The following is a 24821-nucleotide window of genomic DNA, read 5'->3' as shown; positions in this document are numbered from 1 at the left end:
AACACAGGACTATGTTTGGTTTTTTTTTTTTTTTTAAAAAAAGTATTAAAAAATAATTTAGTTGTACGTAGAAAGTACAGAAAAAATGAAATATAATTAAAATTAAGTAAAAAATTTATGAATTTTAAAATTATATAATCTTTATATAATTGAGAAAAATATTTGAAATGGGTTTTAAAAACATACAAAAATAATTAATTAATTTAATTTTTTATCTTTTACTTTTCCTCACTTTTTCGAGTTTTTCTTTTTGATGTATTTTTCTTTCAATTGTTTAAGAACCAAACATAACCTTAATATGAGTATAACTTTTCAACGCCTTGGATTGCAAGTCCTTATTTTATGGGGTATTTCAAACTCTTTGTCATATCTCTAATTATTTGATATGAACTTTTCACAATCTTCTATATTCCATAACTATTTTTTTTCCTTATATGGTATTATTGATTATTTTCTTTATTTTATAAATAAAATAATATTCTTTTACGGTAATCTCCAACTTTAATCAATTTTTACTAAATCAATATTTTTTCTCTATGATCAAGTCTTCCCATATGTAAACTAAACCCTTAATTGACAATGTTGAAACGTCGAAGAAAAATACAAGAAAAGGAAAATAAAAAGAAAAAGCAGAAGAAAAGAAAAAGTAAAAAAAAAAAATTAAATTAAAATTAATAAATCATTTTTATATACTATTTCAAAAAAAATTATTTATTTTATTTTTTATATAAAAATTAAATAATTTAAATATATACAAATTTTTTATTTTTTATAATAAAATTAAATATAAAAAAATCATTTCTCTTTTCCTAATACTTTCCGGGACCCGCTTAATATGTTACATTAAATATTTTACTTTTATAGGTTGGTCTACATCAAATTTCCACAATCACCATAAATTTATTCAAATGTTGAAATTTTCCAAGCGATTTCCTCCAAGCTTACTTTAAAGAAAGAACTTTATGATAAAAAGTTGGTGAGCCCTAACATTTTTTTGTTTGGTCTGCCACTTTGTCTCCCTTTTATTTAATCCACTAGCATGACACCACCTACGTGCCATGACATCCTCCACTCTATTTGAAGCATTTTCATTAAAATTTCAAATTATATACAACAAAGGGTGTATTTGATAAGTGAGAATGAAAAATTGCTCTATTTTTCATTTATCGCAATATTTATATTATTTATTAGAATAAAATAAAATAAAAAATTTTATTTTATTTTATTTGCATTTATAAAATAGTGAGAAAAATCAACCAACAAGATCTTTATAAGATTATAAAGAAATGATTCTTTCCCCTTCTGGAAATTCAATACAAGACTAGAAAATTGATTGAATATGACATGACTCAAAAAGTCATGAAGAAGATAAGAGGAAAAACCTCCATGCTATGGGTACGAAAATTCCAGAGAAAAATGGGCAAAAGCATGAGCTGTAGAACGTGGTGGGCGGGGGACCAAGCCACTCCACCTTCCAAGTCAAAGTGAACGTGAGGAATGGTGGTGGGAAAAAAAATAAATTATCTTAACTTCTCATTTTGAAACAATTCCGAATTCATATATCTTCTTATTTATAAAAAATATTACATAAAATATTTTTTATATTTATATATTATTATAATATTAAAATTTTGAAAAGTTATTATGAATATCTTTATAAATATTTTAAATTATGAAATGAAAACATGATGAGATGAAAATGAGTTTGTGAATATTATATATATATATAAAGAGTGAGGAAACATAGAATACTTTTAGGTTCCGAAAAATAATAAGAAAAGAAAAAAATGCAAAGGAAAATTATTTTTTCATGTTTGGTTGTCCTATGAAAAATATAAAAAAAAAATCAAATATAATTAAAACTAATTAAAAATTTATGTATTTTTAAATCATTTAATATTTATATTGATGAGTTAAAATAAATAAAATGAGTTTAAAGTAACAAAAAAAAAAATTATCAACTTTTAATCTATTTTTTTTATTTTCCTTCACTTTTTCTTTTCTTCTATTTTTCCTTTATATTTTTTTTCCCTTATATTTTCTTTCAAATTTTCTAGAACCAAAAATAGCCTATAAGAGTTTAATCATTGTATTTTATTTTTTTATCCACTATAATATCTTTCATAGAATAATGAAATAATCTCTCTCGTGAGTGAATATAAGTATAATTAACAAAATTATGTTAAAATCTCGTGTATCTTTATATATATATATTAACATGTTTACATTGAATTTTTCATTGTCACAAGAAGTAGTATGGGAAGTTAAATTAAAGATTTTTGAAATAGCACAAAAGAATAGAGCACATAAAAGGATTACAAAAAAAATTTTAGTTGAAAGCGAAGTCAATTGTTATCTCATCCAAGTATGATACAAGATCCATATTTCCGGTATCGACAATAAGTATAGTTTCTTAAATATCTTCAAAGGTGGAAACTATGAAGTGTTTGAAAGGTTTAAATTCATGACGTAGAAGGGATCATAGCAGATGACAGAACCGTGGTGCATGAAATGCTCATTTTTATTTTTATTATTATTATTATTATATTTTTAAGATCATTCCTTAAAAGTTTCTACCAACATTTGAAGAACCAAATTGAACCAAATTTCTCACTTTGATCCTACACAAAGGTTAAGAGTGTTCAACCATGTGCCAAAATATAGCAACATAGATTCCAATGAACTTTTACGAACTTCAAAGTGTTTTCTCACACTTTACCAACTCTCTTTCACTAAGATAATCTTTGTTTTCTATAGTCATTAAAATAATAGTATAAAACTATTTAATTTGGCTTTACTCTTCATAGATATTTTTTAATAGCCCTAATGTTAATAGAAATATTATTGATCTTCATGTTATATTAAATAACAACTTTGAAATTTTATATTTTAGTATTAACATTAAATTAATTAAATAAAAATTTTATAAAAATTAATATGAAACCAACATATCATATTCAATGTGAATGTTTTATATAACTTGTTATAATTATTTTTAATTTTAATAATATATAAATTATATATTTATAATATATGTTAATATCATTGTTTAATCATGATTTGATCATCGATTCGATCACTGAATCATGATTAGCTAAGATCCAATGGCTCTAATTTGTACATCTCATGACTGATTAGAAAAGTAGTACATCTTTTTATTAAAAAAGTGTTTGATGAGTACAACACACATGGCACCTCCACAGCTTCACTTATCCGATCACAAAGCATATTACAACCTTACATTTCCCTAATTATTAGTGACAAACAGCGAGCAAGCCACACTCACATGTCGTAAAGGTGGGCCGGCAGGCGAGGCTCCGCCATCGCCACGAGCGGGATCTTCTTAGGCGTCGAGAGGCCGAAAATTTCCTCCATGCTCAAGTCCCCGGGCTTCATATCGCCCGGCAGCTTCCACTTGAACCCATGAAGAAGGTTGGCCAAGCTGGACTGAATCACCTTGAGGCCGAGACTGTACCCTGGGCACATTCTCCGACCAGTACCGAACGGCAGAAGCTCGAAATCTTGGCCTTTCACGTCGATGTTTTTCCCGATGAATCTCTCCGGGATGAACTCATTGGGTTGGTCCCATATCTCGGGGTCTCTCCCGATGGTCCATACGTTTACGAGGACTCTGGTGTCTTTGGGAATATCGTAGCCGGCGATTTTTATATCCTCTCTGGAGAATCTGGGCACCAGCATTGGTGCCACCGGGTGCATACGCATGGTCTCTTTGACGATTGTGTCTAGGTATGGTAGATTTGGGATGTCTTTCTCCTCCACCCACCTCTCCTTTCCAATTACCCTGTCGAGCTCTTCGGTTGCCTTGTCGAAGAGCTCCGGCTTTCTCAGGAGCTCCGAGATCGCCCACTCCACCGTCACCGCCGAGCTCTCCGTGCCACCGGCTATCAGGTCCTGAGCACCACAAAAAAAAAAAAAAAAGTATAAATTTTGGATTCAGAAGAAGTTATGTTTGAACAGTCTTCTGTAGTGTTGTGTAAATGATTAAAAACTAGTTCCCAACAACTATTTTTCAAAAGCAATTTTAGAAAACTTGGCCAGGTAGGTTCTGAGTTGTGGGTTCCATTGTTTGAATTAGTGGATGTGATTCACTGGTGACAGGGCGTAGGACATATCTGACCATTAATACAAACTGACAAAGTACAGTGTGGCCCTACACTGACGCTCACTGTGTGCCAGCCTTTCCCCACATTCAGCACAGTGAAAGAGAAGCTAACAATAGTTACAGTACAAACTAAAAACTAACCACATAAAACAAAATTTTCATAAAAAACAAATGGAAAGATAATTGTGATGTGTCATTTTCAAGGCGAGATCCCAGAGATACATTATCCATCTTAGATCAATGTTCCCAGTGGTCCTTGGCTCTGTTTGAATCATAAAGTAATGACCAATACTTTTATACTACTAATATATATAAAATTGCTTTCTCCTATCAGCTCTACTTATCATCATGCACTTTGGATAGTGTTTTGATGGTATGATTAAAAGAATAGATAAGATCATATGATAGTGTTTTTATTGAAAATATGTGTATGAAAGTGTTTTTAAAAAAATTATTTAAAAAATATTTATAATAATTTTTTAGGTTAAAAATGTATTTTTAAATTATTTTTTAACATATTTTAAAAATGTGTTTAGTAGTATATTTATTTGAAATGTTTTTAATAAAAATATTTTTAAGATAATTATTTATAAAATGTTTCTCAATTGTTAGGTGTAATTTTTCAAATTCTTAAAAACATTTTTCAAATTTTGTAAATACCCTTAATTTTGTTTTCAAAAATACTTTTTTAAGTAAAAAAAAAGGGGTTCCTACGATGACTGCCATATATGGGGATCTAAATTTCCTTTGAATCTACCGTACATGTGAAAGATGCGGTACTGAAACTTCTAAAATCATACCTGGGTGAAGGCCTTAACGCCGTGTCTTTCGAGCTTAACCTCTAAAGTGGGGTCGTCGGCGAACTGCAACAGCACATCAACCATGTCCTTAGCCACGTAGTTCTCGACACCTTTCCTCCTCGCGTTGTGCTCATCTAGAACATGCTCCAAAAACCGATCAAATTTCTTGCTCAGAACCTTCATCCTCTTCACATACCCCTGCAAATCCAAGAAATCGATCCAGGGAATGGAGTCTCCGATGTTCAAAACCCCGCTCAGCAGAAACAATTCGTCGAGCATCTTCTTGAACTCCTCCGGGGTCACGATCGAGCCCTCCACGTTCTCGTCGAGATACTTTTTTCCTAGAACCATTCGACTGATCACGTTGAGACTAACCGTGGAGAGATGATCTTTGAGATCCACCGGCGAATTGGATTGCTTGTAGAGGGAACTGAGGAGAGATTTGGTTTCTTCGACCCGAATGTATTCGTAGGATTCGAGGCGTCTGGCGCTGAAGAGCTCCATCAGGCACATCTTGCGGGCTTGGCGCCAGTAAGGGCCGTAGGGGGACCAGGTGATGTCGGAGTAGTTGTAGGTGGTGTATTTTCCGGCGGCGGTTTTGGGGCGGGAGGCGAAGGTGACGTCGTGGGTTTTGAGGAAGAGCTTCGCCATGGCGACGGAGGAGCCGACGACGACGGGGAAGGAGCCGAAGCGGAGCTGCATGATGGGGCCGTACTTTTGGGATAGCTCGTGGATGGAGCGGTGGGGGAGTGCGCCGATGAGGTTCAGGTTTCCGATGATCGGCCAGGGCTTTGGGCCTGGTGGGAGGTTGAGTTTGCGGCGACGCCGGAGGTGGGTCGAGAGGAGGATAAGAGCCACAGTTGCTAGCCATGCTGCAACATAGGAAGCCCAAGTTCCGGACTCCATTTTCGGCGTTGGTGAGGTGGTAGGATTCCGGTGGAAGTCTGGGGGGAGCGGTGGAAGTGGGCAGTGATGGTGGTGGTGGAAGTGAGAGCTCTGGAGGGGATATTTATAGGTGGTTTGAAGTCTGGGCATCGGAATTTTTTATTTACTTATTTTTAAAAATTTGTTTATTTAACATTTATATCCATTTCTTTAATTCATTTGTTTAAAGGTTTAAAGTTACTCTGTGGTTTCACATGAATTGTCCAAAATATCCTTCTAGCTGCCTCTATGATTGAAGCATTGATCTAAGTTAAGAAATGATTGCTTTTCCTCGTGGTGTTTATTTATTTTCAACCATTTATAACCCTTAATATAATTACACATTATGTCCACAACAATCATCTCTTGCTCCTTTACCTTTAAAATTATACTAAAATATTTCTATCTCCTTCTTTTTTTCTTTAACATCTCGTAGTGTTTTATATTTTTCGTCCTAAATCTTCATATTTTTCTAAGTAATTTGATAAAAACGGTTCTTCGTAATCCTCGATACATCCATAAAAGAAAAACATATTATTGTAAATTAAATGAGAATTGTATTTTAAAACTGCCATCAATTATTAATACCCGCATATAAGGAGGTGATAGAGATTTTAGGACAAAGGAAAATGATAGTGATTTTAGGACATTATATTCTCATTTGAATCACCAATCCAAATCAATCTTTTTTTTATTTTTTATTTTTTTTATCTCCACTAATTTTATTTCCTATAATCTTGATTTATATTTGTCATATGTATTAAAATTTACATGTTAAAAAATTCCTTGCAATTGAGTACTAATCATACCCTCCCACTTAGGGTCTTGGTAGAAGTGCATGTCGATCCAGTGGATTTTTTTATGAGTCATTATCATTATAGTAGAGAAAAAACAAACATGTAGAATGAAATTATTTAGAGCTTGTTTGATAATGATTTTAGAAAGCGTTTCTAACTCTTCTAATACTTCAAAGATAAAAAAATTTTAAATATAAAAAAATTATAAGAATTTCTTAAAATCACTATTAAACGAAATCTTAATGAAAAAAATACTTCTACAAAACATTTCAACTCTTATATTTGAACAACAACCTTTTAACACACCTTTTATTTTTTTATTTTTTTTTAAAAAAAAATATAGAAAGAAAATATTAAACTTTTTTTTTTTTGTTAAATTAATAAAGATACAATGAAAAAATAATAATTTTTAAAACTATTTAGAAAAAAATAAAGTATCAAAAAGTTTTTATCATCTTGAGTTTTAAAATTTTTTGAAGTGATTTTCAAAGATATAAGTTAAATATATGTAGAGTTTATATATTTAAAAATTATTTTTTAAAAAAATAAAATTTTGAAATAGTAAAATTTTATGCTACCATGATTTTTTTTAAATAATTTTTAAATCATTATTTTTGTGACTAAAATTTTAAACTCAAAGAATAATAAGGTTTCCGCTTCCAAATTAAAAGAAAAAAAAATGTTCAGATTTAAGGACCAAAAAAGGGGGGGTTAAATTTGTAAATACAATTGGAAAGTCCAAATTGTGGGTTGGTGGAAAGGATGGGCCACAGAGGTGGGAATTGCTTGACTGTTGACCGAACCTGTATGGAAATTTCATTTCCATTTCCACCACTTAGCCCGGAAATTTTTCCATAATGACTCGGGAATGTCATTCTATAATGGATTTTAATTGACTTGGGTCAAAGCAGCCGGTGGCTACTTTTCAATACAAAAAGACCCATACTTTGTGTCTTCCATTCAAACAATCATAGAATGCCACGTCCTCAGACTAAGGGTATTTATGGGTTTTAAATTTTGGGATATTGCCGTACCTAACACTTCTAAACATGAGGTGCACCACACCTGATTATGAGACCTAATTATGCAATTATTTAAAAAATAGAATTGGGTCATGATCATGAATCATTTGACCCAAACCACTTATTATGATACTAAAATTTAATTAAAAATTGGAGAAACTTATAGTTTTCATCGTAAATTTACATCAAATCTTTCTATTTTCAAGTCAAAATTTGTCGTGTTTCTTTTAATATATATATTTTTTATGTTTTTAAAATAAAAATTAATAATAATTTTTATATAAAATTATAAACGCTCTATTTTATTGCTAACACACATTTCTTTAATTATTTTTCTATCACTCCACTTTTTTTTTTAACGCATATTTAAGATCCTTTTGCTCAATATTTCATTATCCCTTATGAGTGCGTTACTCATTATTGATTTTTGAGCTACAATTACTATTATAAACTTATATTGAAAAATTAATAGTTTTAAAATAATTCGAATATGAAAAAAAAAATTATTAGGTCAAATTTTAAAAACATACAATAAAATCTATATATGTTTTTCTACAACACATCATTTTTATAAAAAAAATAAAAAATAATATTAATTAAGTTGTCTTTCTTTGATATATATTATTTAACCATCCTAATAAATAAATAAATAAATAATATATTTATTATTTTGTGGTGGTGGGTGGGAGAGTGGACTATGAGTTGGTCTTGAGTCTTGATATTATTGTATGGGAAACTTAGGAAGATGGGTAAAGGATAGGATAGACTCCACTTGTAACTTGTAAGTTCATACAAAATTTCCCAAAATAAAAAATTTTAGTTGCATGAAAACAATACAAAAATTCTTTAAAATATTAAAAACAAAAAATAAAAAATGAGAGGAGTTGGTGATCTTTTTCTTGGAAAATGTTCTAAAGGTTTTACAGTTAATTACTAGTTTTCCAGCACCCACAATGAGCCTTGAACCATGTGGACTTTTTGGATCCATGTTGCAGGGCCATGGCTGACAATAATGACAAATATAATTTTTAAAAAATAAAAAAATAATTATTTTAAATAAATTTTAATTATATATTGAGACATTTGCATTCCTAGAACAAGGGAAGTAACTTTCTTAATTGCATCTCAAATAAAGAATGATACTTCCAAAAATACCCTTGTTTTCCTTCTATATTTGTCTTAAAAAATAAAACATAATCATCATTTTAGTTGCTAAAAATATTAAATTGTACCTATTTAGTAATGTAGTCATAAATCAATTTTAAAAATATTAAATTTAGATTATTATTATTAGAAAACTTGAAATATTATTTTCCTATTTATGAAAAAAAAATTGACAATTAAAAACAATTTTAGAAGAAAATTTAAACAAATTTATTAGAGTATGATAAAACTTATATTTTTAAAATTTTCACTTTTGATAGAAGAGAAAAATATATAATTTTTTTTTAAAAAAAATAACATGAGAAAACTTTATTAAATTTGAACATTGTTTTCTTTCCTTTTTAAAAGAAAAATAAAAAATAAATTTAAACTTCATAATTTATTCCCACATTCTTCTCCAAAATTATTGTTTTTTTCTCTCATTCATTTTGAAAATACCCAAAACTTAAAATTATTATTATATTTGAATTTTTAAGTATTTTTCATGATTTAAATTCTTTTTTTTTATTTACTTTGGAGGCTTTTTGTCATCCAAATAAATTCTCATAATTTCCAACATCCAAACAAATTTTATATATTTCATCAAGTAAAGAATGATATCATTTAAATTCAAGGATTCTTTTGTATTGATTATTCAAAAGTAAAAGTATGTTAGCCCCACATGACCTAGTGCCACTATATAAACAAAATCAATCACAATTTCCCTTTTTTTTTCTTCCATAATTTCTATTAGAAAAATGACAATTATAAAAAATTATATATACATTGATTTTGTTTATATATATAATTCATACCTACCACCACTTTATAATAAAAATCATACCTTTGTGTTACATGTGATTAGGTCACATAGGTGACAACATCTCGCCTTTTCCCATTAAGAGATTTTTATTGGTATCACCAACATCTCGCCTTTTCCCATTGAGAGATTTTTATTGGTTTCACACGAGTCAAGAAATTATTCTTTAGAAAGAATTTTTCATTAATAAATTAAAGCATGCATCATCGATAATATAAAATACTTTTAAGTTTAATTTACCTAATCTAATTAATTGTTTTTCAATATCAAATGCAAAGGAATCTAATGTACTGAATCGGTATGCACCAAAATTAAAATCTAGATTGTTCAAAGTATCTAGTAAAACCTGAAGAGATCAATAAAAGTATAAATATATTTAAGATTAAAGTACAAAATAATGAGACATGAATTATACGCGTAATACCTCCAGATTTTTTATGCTTTTCAGTAGTTATAAAATCAATAAAGTATCCAATATACAAAGAGAGGAATGAATTGACTAAATTATAATTTTACCATGATATACAATAATAGTACAATATAATATATTTATAGTAAGATTAGAAACTCATAGAACACTTAAGAAAAGCAATTTATCAAATCGCTCATCTCTATATGATGACTACATCATCGATTCAAAACCTACTAAAAAGCATCACCAATCTAGTGGTACCATAAGATGTAATTTCAATTTCATGATATCGGCAATACTTAACAATTTAACATTTTCAAAGCAATTTGACTACACTCAATTCAATGTCTTTAGAGTAAAATTGAAAGCTTGTGGAACATATGAGACAAGAGGCAAAACTCAATGCTTAACAATTTTTAGAAAATTTGAAAGAAAATGCAAAAAACAAAATATAATCAAACAACGAAAAAAAAATCATCTTTTTACACGACAAATTTTAAAGTTGTGGATTGCATTCAACTTTACGCATAACTTGTAAAAAAAAATAAAACTTTAATTTCATACTAAATATAGTTTGAGTTTGAGTTAACATAAACCCTTAATACAATTCAATCACTTTTGAAAAAAAAAAAAAGAACATATTGGTTTGAAGTGCAATATTGTCAAGTTGCACTATATATTCCCATATGACTTCCTTTTCTATAAGTAAAAATTAGAAGCCACACATAACACGTATGAACGTGGGACACATTGAGACGGGACATTTGACTATTTGAGCGATTGAAACAAATTAGAAGTATTTGTCAACACTTCAATCAAAGAGGGTAGGAGCCTAGGGCCCAATAATTGATGTTACCATACTTTTTTTTGAAGAAAATATTGTAGCTGGTCCCATTTGTTTTCATGTAGTATAGTTCATTATTATTGATGGCATCTACTCCTTTGTAAATTTCTTAATCTTCTAAAAATAACCATGTATAGTAATTTTTGTGTTTAAAGCAAACATATTGGTACAAAAAGTCGAAGTATATATTTCATTCAAATTGATCAATAATATCGATTTAGATTGAGTTATTTATGCGATTTTACTTGAATTAAAAAGGAAAAAAAAACATGATTGTAAAATTAGTTATAAACGAAAGATTAAGTCATATTTGATAATTTTTTCAAAAAAGCTTGTGAAAATTGTTTTATGATGTTTTGTAAAACAAAAGCCTGTTTAGAATCTGAAATATTTTTAACCCATTTTTAATAGTTTTAAAATAAATTTTATATTAAGTGCTTTATTTTTAATCATTTTAATGTTTGTATAATTAGTTTTTAAAACAACCCTTATAAAACAAGTGAAAACAATATAAAACAATTAAAAGATATTTTTGAAAAATATCATATTTTTCTCTCTAAAGAACACAAAACAAAAAATAGTTTTTAATTATTAAATGTGTTTTTTTATATATATATTCTAAAAAACACAAAACTGTTTTTGAAAATAGTTGTCAAACAAGCCCTTATTATCTTAAATGTTTAAATTTTTAAAAAATGAGTTAACTATACATATCAAACCAATAATAAAGAAGTTGAATGTTTGGGAGGAAATTTCTATTTCTCTATTTATTTTTATTAGTTTTTTATATCATAAATTAAATTTTGAGAAATTATTTTCAAGACCAACTTATTAAATTTGAGGAAAAGTACTATAAAGAAAAATAATAATAAAAAAAGGTAAGAGAAAAAAGTATAAAATAAATAAAAATTTGTTACATGCTTTTATTAATTTATTGTCTATGTTAATTGAATAGTCTGAAAAATAAGTAATTCAAAATATATAAAATTTAAAAATAAATTTTATTTTATTGTGGGCCAATGCCATGAAAGCTAACTGCATCACATGTTTATAAGTAAAATAATTAAATTTACCAAATTCATTTGACCTTGGGCCGATCTTGCCCAAGCTCGGCCCAAATACTCTTTGGGCCTAGCTAGAGGAGACCTGAGACCAAGCCAAGGGCCCTTGTTCTTTACATTTATTGTTTGGCCATTGGTTATCTTCAATCCACAATTTTTCTTCCATGAATTTTTCGTTTTAATATTTGGCTATAACTCAAAGAATCATTTTAAAAACATTTTTGGCAATGGAATTCACAAATTTTAAAAATAATAATAATAAAATTTGAAATAAATGCATACCAAATGTTAGTTGAAAAAACACATCAAATGATTTTTAAAATTTTCTCAAACATCTAATTTTTATAATGAAAATGCTTCCAAGTATTAAGAAGTAATACTTAATACTTATTACTTAATGACATAAGTTGATCTTAAGTTAAATTATACTTAAATTATTAATTTAAAATTTATTATTTAATTTTTACTTTAAGTATTAAGATTGTTTGATAAAATTAACTTAAAATATATTTTAAATAATCAAATTGATATATTTGTCATCATAAATTATAACTACGGTAAAGAAAATTGAGTAACAGTGGAAGTCGTGGAGTAGCAAAGGAAATCGTGGAAGTAATTAGAACAAATAAGAGTAAAAAGGTCAAATGAAATTATGAATTTAAGAATAAGTTAATTTTTTTTTATTACTTAAAATTATTTTTGATTATAAGTTACACCATTAAGTTATTTTACCAAACATAATTAATTTACTTAATTACTTAAATTAAGTTATTAGTCACTTTAAATTATTAAGTTAGTTTACTAAACTCCCGCTTAATCTTCTAAAATTCACTCCTAAATCAACTCAAAATTTGTAAAAGCTTGAAAGGATTCTTTTTTCAATTACTACTTCTCACACCATAACAGGAACATTATACGAGCCCTTAAATCAAAATCACTAAACAATGTGATCAATCATATCACATTAGGAATATATTTAAGTCTTATTACTTTATATCAAGTCTAGTCTTATTATTTTATATTTTGTCTAATTTTTTCATCATCATACTATAACTTAAATTTTATCTTGGTTTTTTATAATGAAAATTTTGATACCTTTCACTTTGGTGTTTTAAAGTTTTTTTTTTTTTTTCAAATATGAAAGAAAACGTAATTATACGATTTTAATTACTATTGGAGGTAGAGTGAAAGAAGGAAGAAAATTTGAATTTTATGTTTTAAAAAGTAATTTAAATAATTCATAATTATTCATCTTGTATTTCTTGTCCCTAATGCCCACATTAAATTATAAAAAAGAAACAAAAACAAAAGCAAAATGAAAAAAGTGCTTTTCAAACATGACCCATTTGTGGAAATAATAAAAATTTTGCAATATAAAATAATTTAAATGGCTTATGATATGGTACAGCCCTATGCTTAATTATGAGCTCTATGTTCATATACAACCCTAAAAGTTAAACTCAGCACTTAAATTAAGTGCTTTTACACCAAAATCTACGTACAAATATCCAATTATGTTCATAATCCATGATTACTCTAATGGGTCTTTCATGTAACTGGGCTTGTGTTGTGCCCAATTGGTCCAGGCCCACCTCCATTTTGGGCCTCATATCGACACACTGTTTGGAATCCCTCTACATGTTACACCCGGCTCCGAGCTCGGCGCCAGTAGTTCATACGGCAAAACTCCTGCTCCGCACCTGTTTCTTCGGCTAAAGTCGACGTTTCTCTTCTCGATCTCCTTCTCTATCCTCCTTATTTCCGCCGAGAACTCATAAGACGCCTCGATGATCTCGGCGTCGCCGGACCACGTCGAGGGGTGGTTCCGCTCGCCGATGTACTCTTCATCAGGCGAGTGGGTGGAGAGAGTGTCGACCACCGCCATGAAGCTGGTGGATTGGAGGACGCCAGGCAGCGCGGAGAGGTAGTAGCGTTGTGGGTCGTTGAGGAAGTTGGTGTATTCGGGGTCCGTTGGTTCCGGGATGAGGCGGCGCATGAGCGGAGGGCGGTTGGGGACGTAGCCGCCGTAGGGATATTGGCCGAAGTTTAGGGCAGCGTGTTGGGCGGAGGCGAGCCAGATGAGGGTGGTAAGGATTGAAGCGAGGTCGTCTGGGGTGGAGAGGGAGGGCCACCAGGCGGCGTGGCGGAGATCAGCATGGCCAACATTGACGGCCTCGGAGTACCAGGCTTGAAGCTCCCGGTCGGATATGACGACGCTTGGGCTTGGGTAGTAGTGGGCCACGTAGGTTTTGACCCAGTTCTCAATAGCGCCCCAAATTAGAAGCCCATCGTTGGCATATGGGTAGTCTTCTATCAAAAGCTTCAGCCCATGAGGTTGTGTTGGGTCGGGAACTGCCATTCCCCTGCATCATAAACACTTATAAAATTAAAAACATTTATACATTAAAATAAAATAATTTCAGCAATAGACCATATTTGAAATCTTTTGAATAATTAAAAAAAAAATATTTATTATTACCTGCGAATAAGATCAGCTGGGAGACCCTCTAAGTCGAAGCGCCAAAAATTTTTATATGCAGAGGCACTTATTTCCATGCAATATCGACCTGGAGTGAAGCATGACTCTATCACTCCATCGGCGTTGATCAAAGTCTGACGAGCCATGCCATTGATCTCTAGAGTATATCGCATATGCGGATCTAGAAGCTTAAATATAGGGTGCATCGCACTTAGTTGCCTATGTGCGGCCAGTATGAATGGTTCCATGCATGCATGTGTGCGCAACCTATATGATAAGACCAAGTTCATAATTTAGTATTCATTTCAATAAAATCTTAATCTTAACTACATCAAAAGTGAAGTCTATTTACCAATGATTAACGAGTTGATGAACTCCTGCATCGTTGGAGCAGACATGAGCTTTTGCGAGCTTCCAAGTCCAATCACTTGTTGCATCGACCGGAGGTGTGATGACCCGCTTTGCTCGAGTGATAGGCGCCGATGGTGGAAGGCTAAGCTCAATTGCGATGGGCTTTAAGGTTCCAACAGGAGTTAAGAAAAAGATGGTACGAGTTGCATACGCCTTTCTACCATCAAGGGAATTGATACGATCAAGGAATGGAAGGTAAATGTCATGAAAATCCACTATGAATAGTTTGTTTTCTTCCAAGGCCTGTAGAATTACCAAAGAGTACAACAACCCTTGTAAATAACCAACTAGTAGAAAAGATCAAGTAGATGAAGGAGCATGATAGCTCGATCTATGATATGATGTGTAGGATCGGGAACATTACTTGTTCTATAGTCATGCCGTTAAGATGGCCCACGATGTGTTCTTCTTTGAGTGCGGACTCTTGTGGACCGTGGACCTCAGGATCAAGGTTGCTCACCGGAGGGAACACCTTAAGCTTCTCAATGTTAACTGGATTTATGCCTGCTATTGCTTGACGGGCGAATTCGTCATCTCTTAACCAAGCGAATTTGTCCTCTGCAATAAATGATTCAATTGCATGTTAATATTCAATACATAAATACTTTTAATTTTAAAGAAAAAATTAATGATATGATTAAAATAAATAAATAAATCCAAGTAGAATTAAGTGTGCTTACTAGTAAGAATCTTGGGAGTGTTGTATCGGAAAATGCCTTGGCTTGACTCTTGGATGGTATCAATGACCTTAGGAGGCAATGGGAGCTTCTTCAATTGTTCATCATGTAACCCTACTTTAGAGTCGTCTTTGTAGAGGCAATCGATATCAGTAAACAACTTAAAATCTTGTTTGTCGGCCAACATGCTAGCCTTTAATCCCGGTATCAAGTTATGTAACACTGCCTTAGTCCTCATATCAGAGAATGTGTCTTGCTTCACCTCCTCAAATTGTTCATCCCTAGGCACATACATTGGAAATGGCTTCTCAACTCGACTTTCTGCATGCATGTCTGCAAACATTTTTCCAAATGACGATGGACAAATTGGTCATTTCACAGTTAAGTAGGAGAACACAATCAAAACCAACTATGAAAGGAAATCCGAACCTACACAATTTTCACTACTTATTTGGTCACTTATGCAAATGAAGGTATTTGCCCTATCTTAGCCAATATAAAATTAATCATGAACATGAAAAAGAGTACTTACCGGTCTCAGATGGAGGCCGTCCAGTGCGACACCGTCTGGGAAATGGGATTTTTTCTCCTCCAAGCGTTGGCCGAGCGGAATTGATTCCATTATCAGGGTTTCCCAAATCATTATACACATCATAGTCATATATCCGATCGGATAATTTCCGAACTCCTTTGCCATCACCCCTCAAGTCTCTCAACTCTTGTTCTCTCAATGCTCTCAGCCCTGCAGGTGTCTCACCAGGCAGATATGGCTGCAAAATTGAAACATACAGAATTAATAACCAAAGCTTATTGTATATGGTAGTGTTGCTTTCATAAGCAGTTGTTGAAGCTCAACTCTCCTAATGGGCTATTAATGGCCCAAGGCCCAATTGGCCCATATGGAGCCTAGGCCCATCATGTGGTAAGACAGTGTTTGCATATATGTTCAGAGAACCCAAAAGCACAACCAACAAAAAAAGGACAACAGAGGGAAATTATTATGAAGGTCAGCTAAAAATTTGAAATTACGTCATCATGACAATAGATCAGATCAAATGCAATCAAGACCCTCATACTATTATATATCTTTATGGTTGAGGGAATATTCACAAAGCATAAATATAAATTAAAAATTATATTTTTGGATGAGAGTGGCAAGTAATAAAATTACAACTTCCCAGCTTTCCTACAATCTTAAGATATTAAGCTAAAATATATATTTATAAATTAAAAAATTATGGTCGAAATAATCCAAAATAAATAAATAAATAAAAGGGAGAGAACCATTCAACCCAGAAGAAGACTTTTCAAGAACAGTGTGCCAAGAATGGTTCAACTCAAGGGGTGTCATTTTTTGGGCTTTGCCAAGAGTCAAAGATATAATACCTACCTTGAGTGATTGACTCTTTATTGTCTGATCCAAGACAACACAAAAATAACATCTCAACTGGCATTGTCCTGAAAAGTCTTCATTGGGGTTGAAAAAAGGCCAAAGAATTGGATCAAAGAAAAAAAACAGAATCATGAGTTTGGGGATTTTGATTTTCGTTTACCTTGTTGGAGAAGAACAACCTTTTTCCAGGATGATCCTTTTTGGATTGAACCCATGAGTTGCAGGGGAAGTGGACTGGACCACAGGCAAACCCTTCAATGGTGATGCTCTCCAAGAAGAACTCTTTCTGGTGTTTGTTGGTCACTGTGATTGCCCCAGGGTCTCCAAAATTGGAGTCCACTGTGAATTCTGCAGTGTAGTTCACCCTCTCGGCTTTGATGTTTGTTTTCTTGGACCAGTCTTTTACCACTGCTGGGGTGCTCTTCCTTGGAGCCCTGGTTTCTACAACACAGAAAAGGGACAAATTTATTGAAAGTTTTAGTGAACATGATAAAAACCCAGAAAGGATTTGAGGAAATAATGGGAAAAAGTGATGGGAAAAGAGGGAAATTCTCTAACCCCAGATGGGATTTTGATTTTTCTTGATCAGAAAAGAAAGAAAAAACAGATTTAGAGGAAAAATCACAGGGACCCAGATGGAGAAGGACTTACTAGGATCAATCTCTGTGCTGATAAGCTCAAGAACAACATTCCTCCCAATCTTATCAGTCAAAGAATCCAAATGCTTCACAAGAGTCTCCTTCAAATCCTCTTTGTTCTTCTTCCTCACAGTCAAAACAGCTCTCACCTTGAACTTGACAGCCTTCTCAGCTGGCACTGCAGAAGCTTTCATCAAATCCTCACTCACAGCCGCAACAGGCTGCCTCACAACACTCCTTAAATGCAACCCCCTCTTCTCCAGAGGCACCCAAAGTGGCCTCCCCAGAAGCTGATTCCTCTGCTGAAAGCCATGATTTAAAAGCACTTTTGAAGAAGAAACAAAAGAAGACCCCTCCACCATAGAACAACCCATGATTTCTTTAACCACTGCCATCTGTGATCTTTACAAGAAATAGATGAACAAAAGAAAAACTGCAGACAACAAGAAAAAAGCCCAAAAAATTAAAAAACTGAGATGGGTGGTGTTCTGCCTTGGATTTGGTGAGCTGAAGAACTGGGTATATATAGAAGCTATGAGAAAGGTGTTTTTGTATGGTGGAACTCACCGTCCACACGTTTTTATTTTTCTTCTAGTTGGGTTCCTTCCTTCTCTCTCCTTACTCCTTTTTGGGTTTGGATTTTTGCTGATACAAACCCACACTTATATATTGTTTTCCATGGAGGATTTGTGGGGTTTTTCCTCGATAGAAAACAGAGGCTCTTAGGCAAAAAGGGCTGCTTTCCTGAGTCAAAACGAGTTTCAGATTTCCGAGTAAAGACGCGGTGTGGGAAGCCAAACAGAAAGTGGGATTTATTTTGTGTGAAGGACATCTCTATTTCTTTGTCTTCTCCTGAAATGGCACTTGTGTCCTCTTCATCTGAAAGTTCCATTACTGTTTTTCTCGTGAAAGTTTTATCCGCATAGACACACTGTGGCTTTCGGCTGTTACTGTGCCAATGGTAAGTTCTGTTTGGCGCTACTTTTCTAATGTCTCAACCACCCACTTAGGCAATTAGGCCTTGTTTGGGATAGTATTTGGTTTTTATGACTCTTATTAAACAAACGCCAAATTGAAAGAATTTTTGTTTTTTTGCTTTAATTAGATATTGAGACATATAAAATCTTATTAAACTTAAAAATAAAAACTTTTAATTTTCAAAAATCTAGTTACTTCACAAAAAGACTTTTTAGTAATACAAGGATGTCATAGTCAATGATACTTTTACTTATGTATTAATCTCCCTTTTAAGTTAATTTTTTTGAAAAAATTAAAACCATCCAAAACTATTATTAAGTTTGAAAAAGTAAAACATTTATGATTATGAAGAGAACCTTATAATTAATATCAACTTATCTAAATTAAGTCTTTTTGGATAAAGTTGAATCTCAAAAGAATTTCAAAAAAGAAAAAGAAAAAGGTCTGAAAGTTAATTATGATAAATTGGTGCTAAAATTCAACAATAAATAAATAAATAGAAAGCAAAATGTAAGAGAAGAATGTTCACTTACCTTAGGGATAAGAGAACAACTCAAGCTTATCAAAAATCTTTTGCTCTTTCCAATAGTATATATGAACTTTTTCATAGAGAAGAAACTCTCAAACCCATTAAGATACTTTAAAATAGAAATGGAATACAAACTTTCTGAAAGTGAACCTGCCAAATTGATAAGAAGATTGAGATTCAATCTCTATCTCATTCATAAAAGTTGATAAAGTTATTAAAATAAGGAGAAAAAAAACTCATAGTTAGGGTTACCTTTTCAACATATTAAAATATAGATGATATGTGTAATTTCGAATCAATGAATTTAAGTTATTAGTTAGAATTTCTAACATTCCTTCGCATAAAGATAGAATAATAATATATTGTATATAAAAAAATATTTTTAATTTTATAATATCTCACATATAAATTTTCGATATTATATATGTAGTAAATTTTTAATATATCTAAATTAGTTGTATTATTAAAATTATATTAATAATAACAACCTCCAAATAAAAGTTGGGTAATATTTCTATGTTGTTATTAATTTATTTGTTTATTTTGAAGATTGTTAAATATGAATTTCAGGTTTTTCATTTTTCCTTATTAGAAATAATTTATATTTGGTTCGATGATTTGAAATTCGGAATTCAAATCCTCATATTTAGAAAAATCTCACAAAAATGAACTAATTAAGAAAACATGTTGATGAAAAATTAGAGAAAGTCGTGTTGTTTGTAATTGTAGTGGTCCCATTGTTGATAATCTAGGTGAGCCAAAATGATATGGCTCAATGATGTCTTCCAAGCTCAATTATCATTTGGGAGCAACACAAAAGGGCATGATTTGAAAGTGGGGCTTATGCCATGGCAATAGACCCTTTAAGTCAATGGACCCATCTTCTAATAAAAGAGAAAGATATCTCTTTGATTCCATCTAAGATGTTGGTGCCTGTCCCCTTTGTTCTTAAATGCAGTCTGCCCATGGTGATGGCTACCCATTGCATCACCAACAAGCCCAAAATTTAGGGTTCTAGGATATCCTTCTCATTACCCTCTTCTTCTTCTTCTTCCCCCATTTTTTTTTTTTTTTTTTTTTTTTTGTGAAAATAACAGTGAGTCTTAGTATTAGTCATTATATTTTAATACATCATTTGAGTGGTTAATAATAGAAAGAACATAGTATTTGAGTTTTATGCATTAATCATATTATTTGTAGTTTTTGCTATTTTTATTATATTTTATCGATATTTTCGCTGTTAGAAAGTGTTTTGAATTCTAAATTAATATCGATTTCTTTTGTAAATAATATTATATAAAATATTTATTAAGTTGATTTGTTATTATAGGATTATATTTCTTATTAAATAAGGAAAGTTATTAGAAATATTTTTATAAATGTTTATAAGAGGAAAAGTTAAGACGGACTTATAAAAACCTATACGTGATGAATAGAAATGTGAGAAAAAATAAGCGTCACCCGTTAAATTAAGGTTAAGATATAAATACAAGGAGTGAGGAAACATGAAATATTTCATAAATCAATAGTTGTATGTAATTTTATTTTCTATACCGACATAATTATATCCCATTTAGGCATGATTGATCAAATTGTATTAAAATTTCATGTAAGGATTGTTTTATCTTAATGTTCTTCAACTAACATTGTTTTCATTAAAACTTGTGTTGTCACATCATATTTTTTATTATTTAATCATATTTTTCTTGACTTTAACTTTATCGAGCAAAACAGGTTGATTGAAAAAAAAATGATATAAAAAAAAATATATATGAATTCTTAATATTAATTATTATATTTTAATATACAATTTGAGGGGTTGATAATAGAAAAGAACATGGTATTTGAATTTTATATATTAACTATATTATTTGTACTTTTTTGTTATATTTGTAGTATCACACTCTTGATATTATGTATAATTTTTTTTTTATCTTTAATCATATTTTAATTGCATTTAAAATAAAAATATTAAAAATTAACATTTTGTATTAAAAAAAATGTTTTAAGATAACCATTCCATATTAAAGTAAATGTATCATTAAGTATATATTCCAAAATTAATCAAAGATTATGTTTGGTTCCAAAAATTATGAAGGAAAAAAATTTAAGAATTTTTTTTTTCATATCTAGTTATAATATATATATATATATATATATATATAATTAAAAATTTATGTATTTTAAATTATTTAATCTTTACATAGAAAAATTAAAATAAGTAAAATGACTTTGAAGGAGAATATAAAATGATTTATTGATTTTAAATAAATTATTAAATTTTTATTTCTCTATTTTTCTTTCTAAATTATTATTTTTTAAAATGGTCGGTTGGCATTTGGAAGGAAGGGTAAAAAAAATCCCAGTAATTTTTCAAAGAGGGACGCAATTGGAAATAAAAGGAAAGTGGAGGGGAGAGTGGGGGTTGGATATTCTAAGAGGAAAAGCAAAGGAAATAGAAAAGTGATAGGCGTGCAGCAATTCCCTTTGTGTAGTTGACTGCCGCCGCTGCGCAAAATCATAAACTTGCTGGCGAAAATAATATTATTTGACATTTCACACACACTTTCTTTTTCTTCTTCCTTTTTTCTTGCCTAAATTGCAATCTCAAAAGCCCCAATAAATAAATATAGAGTTTGTATACATTTTAATTTTAATTTTTAGGAATAAAACTCTTAAATAAAATAAATAGTATAATGTCTCATACAAAAATTACATATTTATCTTATTTTTTAATCAACTTTTAAAAATTATTATATTTTCAATATAAACCCTTAAAATCTCGTATTTTATATAAAAATTACTATTATTTTCTATTTTTATCATATAAAAATAAGGGTTCAAATATTTTTTCACTACTCATATAAGGGAAAGATTTTAAGAATTTTTTTAAATCCATATTGGATTTGGATGTTGTTTTATTATATCTCAATTATATATAATTAATTAAAATTATTTTATTTTTCTTTAATTAACTCATATAAAATAAAAAAAGAAATTATAAGAATTTAAAATAGTTATTTATTTATAAATTATAATTGTAATGTAATTAAAAAATAAAAATATTAAAAATAAAGAAATTGTCCTATCACATGACTTCATACATTACGTATCTTTATTCTAATTCATTTGAAACTTCTATGATATCGTTAAATTGACTTCATACTATATTTTCAACGTTCAAATTTGATGTTCCCTATTAATTCATTACAATTTTTTCAAAAATAAAGGAGAAAAAGATTGATTTTTACGTGAGTGGCTGCTGCCACTTCATAAATTTTGATGACTGCTCCAATAAAGAGAGTTACCACTGTGTTGTCCCTTTCCAGCGATTAAACACGGTATCCTAAATTATAACGTTAACCACACTTCATTGACGGTCCATTCAAACTATATTAAAAAATAAAAAAAATATTTAAAATTATACATACGAGCGTAAATGTTTGATTTTTTTTAATAATTAAAATCATTATTATTTTTTCAACCGACATAAAATTAGTTGTAGATCGAATGGAGTTAGGTGGACTCCGAAGACTTTTCTATTGCAACAACTTTGACAGGATTTTGGAACCTCAATTGAATAACACAGAGGAGAAAAGAGGAAGCGAAAGCAAAGACCGGAGAAAATTCAACTTGGGCAAAATCTTCTTACATTTGAATTGGGCTTCTCTTGAGAAGAAAAGAAACTGCCCAATGTCCACTCCACCCATGGAATTTGGCTGTGAGAAAGCTTGAATTTTTTTTTTCAGGGCAGTTCCCACCACCCATTGACCCACTCATGTTGAACAGAGACCAAGGGAAAAAAATAAAAATAAAAACATTATTATTAATATTAAAATTCAACTGGGGTTGGTGATTTTTTTTTCTAATTCTATGATCAAACCTACGACTGGGATGCATATTCTGAGAATAACGTCTGTGATTCCTGTTCGTCCGACAGTCACTTTATGTGCAAAGTCTGACTACGAAAGTGACTGATTTTTTATTTAAGTTTTTTTTACGTGTTGATTTCTCCATCGACTGGTGTAACAAGCTGAGTCTCCGACATGAAATTTTGAAATTGGAGACGAGTAGGATCTTCTTTCATGTGACTCCTTTAAAACCCTGACCCTTTCCCTTCTCATTTTCTCGTGATTTCTTGTCCGTCGTTTTTTTTCCCTTTCATTTCCTTTTACACATGAAATACTTTAAATACTATTTTCTTTCACGTGACTCCTTTAAAATCCTGTCCCTTTCCTTTCTCATTTTCTCGTGGTTTCTTCTTCTTCATTTTTTTCTCTTTTTTCCTTTCATCTTCTTAGATTAATTAAAAATAACTTTAAATAATAAATAAAAATAATTAACTTATTTTTAAATTTATATATTTATTTTATTTTTTTATCCTTATTTATTTTAATTATCTTCACGGTCTCTTTTACTATTCCACAACCTCCACTATTATTTGATTTTCTTTATCGTAATTATAATTTATGATAATAAATATGTCAATTTGATAATTTAAAATAAATAATTTAATAATATAACCTAAAGTCAAAATAACTTTAAATAATAAGTAAAAATAATTAACTTACTTTTAAATTTATATATTCATTTTACCTTTTTATCCCTACTTGTTTTAATTATTACGATTTCTTTTACTACTCCACAACCTTCACTATTACTCAATTGATATTAATACGTTAATTTGATAATTTAGAATAAAATTTAAGTTAATTTTATTAAATAATTTTAATATTTAAAATTAAAATTTAAATAATAAGTTTAAAGCAAACAACTTGACTGTAATTTAATTTAAAGTTAATTTAAGATATTAAACAATAAGTATTAAATTTTATTAAATACTGTCTAAATATAAATAATAAGACAAAAATATAAAGTTTGTATTATAAATTTTTATTATTTAAAATCAAAATTAAAAGCTTATTATATAATTAAATGTGTGCACTTAAATTTAATTTAGAAAAATATAGATAAAAATTCTAAAATTTTCTTCCTTACTTCAAAACCATTATTGAGATTGTGAATCCATTTGGTACCCTCTAATTTATTCAAAATTTCAAGAATAAAGAATAATTGTAGCTTTTTATTTTTTTTATTTTTTTGGAAACTTATTATTTGACTTTAAAGAAAAAAACATTTTAACATTCTAATTATAGAATTTTCTGGATCAACCCAAAAGGTTTCAAAAATCCAAAATCTTGACCCACTGACCGTTGCCGGTCACCGTAGAAAGAGACCGCGTCACGTTCTCTGACCGAGAAAAGTCAAATCATCTACCGGTCCCAACCACCGTCCACGGCTCACACGTGTAAAACAGCACATAATTCTCAGCTCCCCAAAATGTCCTTCTCCACAACACATAGTGGAGGGGTATGATGGTCCACTCGCATAATAATTTATGTAGTAAAGGACTGTCCACCGTCCTAGTACGGGAAATCGGGGGCGCAGTAATTTGGTGGGCCCACAGAAATCGAGAGGAAATTCTCTGCGATGCCCCACTGGATCCACCCGACTGATTGACAAATCAGAGGTCGGAGCGATTCCAGCACACTAGATTTCTTTGGTTGGGTCCCACCTTCAGCTACCTCCACGGATTGAAATGATTGTTTTTTTTTTTTTTTTTCTTTATTTTCTTTTTTGGGGGGATTTTTGTGTGATGAGTATTTGATGAGTCGTTCAGTGTGATGATATATGGTCACATCTGCGTGTGATGATTCCAAAAATAACTTAGATTTTTTTAATTTGTGGTGTAGCTTTGTACTTTTAATTT

General features: G+C 30.4%; 2 protein-coding genes across 2 annotated transcripts; both read right to left on the bottom strand.

Annotated features, from left to right (window-relative positions):
- Positions 1–3131: 3131 nt before the first annotated feature.
- Positions 3132–5906, bottom strand: LOC117922206 (trimethyltridecatetraene synthase-like). Its single transcript, XM_034840251.1, has 2 exons — positions 4924–5906; positions 3132–3912 (listed from the first exon to the last, which is right to left on the bottom strand). The coding sequence occupies exons 1-2, from the start codon at positions 5827–5829 to the stop codon at positions 3283–3285; spliced, it is 1536 nt and encodes a 511-aa protein (XP_034696142.1). The 5' UTR covers positions 5830–5906; the 3' UTR covers positions 3132–3282.
- Positions 5907–13291: 7385 nt separating this feature from the next.
- LOC117922205 (linoleate 13S-lipoxygenase 3-1, chloroplastic) lies at positions 13292–18282 on the bottom strand. Its single transcript, XM_034840250.1, has 8 exons — positions 17558–18282; positions 17067–17347; positions 16046–16283; positions 15517–15846; positions 15201–15394; positions 14778–15079; positions 14426–14692; positions 13292–14309 (listed from the first exon to the last, which is right to left on the bottom strand). Exons 1-8 carry the CDS (start codon positions 17937–17939, stop codon positions 13553–13555), a joined length of 2751 nt encoding a protein of 916 aa, XP_034696141.1. The 5' UTR covers positions 17940–18282; the 3' UTR covers positions 13292–13552.
- Between the last annotated feature and the right edge of the window lie 6539 nt (positions 18283–24821).

Source organism: Vitis riparia, chromosome 9, assembly GCF_004353265.1.
Source record: "Vitis riparia cultivar Riparia Gloire de Montpellier isolate 1030 chromosome 9, EGFV_Vit.rip_1.0, whole genome shotgun sequence".
NCBI classification, from domain to species: domain Eukaryota; kingdom Viridiplantae; phylum Streptophyta; class Magnoliopsida; order Vitales; family Vitaceae; genus Vitis; species Vitis riparia.
This window is presented reverse-complemented; position numbering and strand designations above follow the sequence as displayed.

Coding starts and splice junctions, on each gene's coding strand:
- LOC117922206 (XM_034840251.1), bottom strand. CDS start 5,829: ATGGAGTCCGGAACTTGGGCTTCCTATGTTGCAGCATGGCTAGCAACT. Junction 3,913..4,923: donor GCGTTAAGGCCTTCACCCAG/GTATGATTTTAG, acceptor TGTGGTGCTCAG/GACCTGATAGCCGGTGGCAC.
- LOC117922205 (XM_034840250.1), bottom strand. CDS start 17,939: ATGGCAGTGGTTAAAGAAATCATGGGTTGTTCTATGGTGGAGGGGTCT. Junction 17,348..17,557: donor CAGCACAGAGATTGATCCTA/GTAAGTCCTTCT, acceptor TCTGTGTTGTAG/AAACCAGGGCTCCAAGGAAG. Junction 15,395..15,516: donor CACTCCCAAGATTCTTACTA/GTAAGCACACTT, acceptor CATTTATTGCAG/AGGACAAATTCGCTTGGTTA.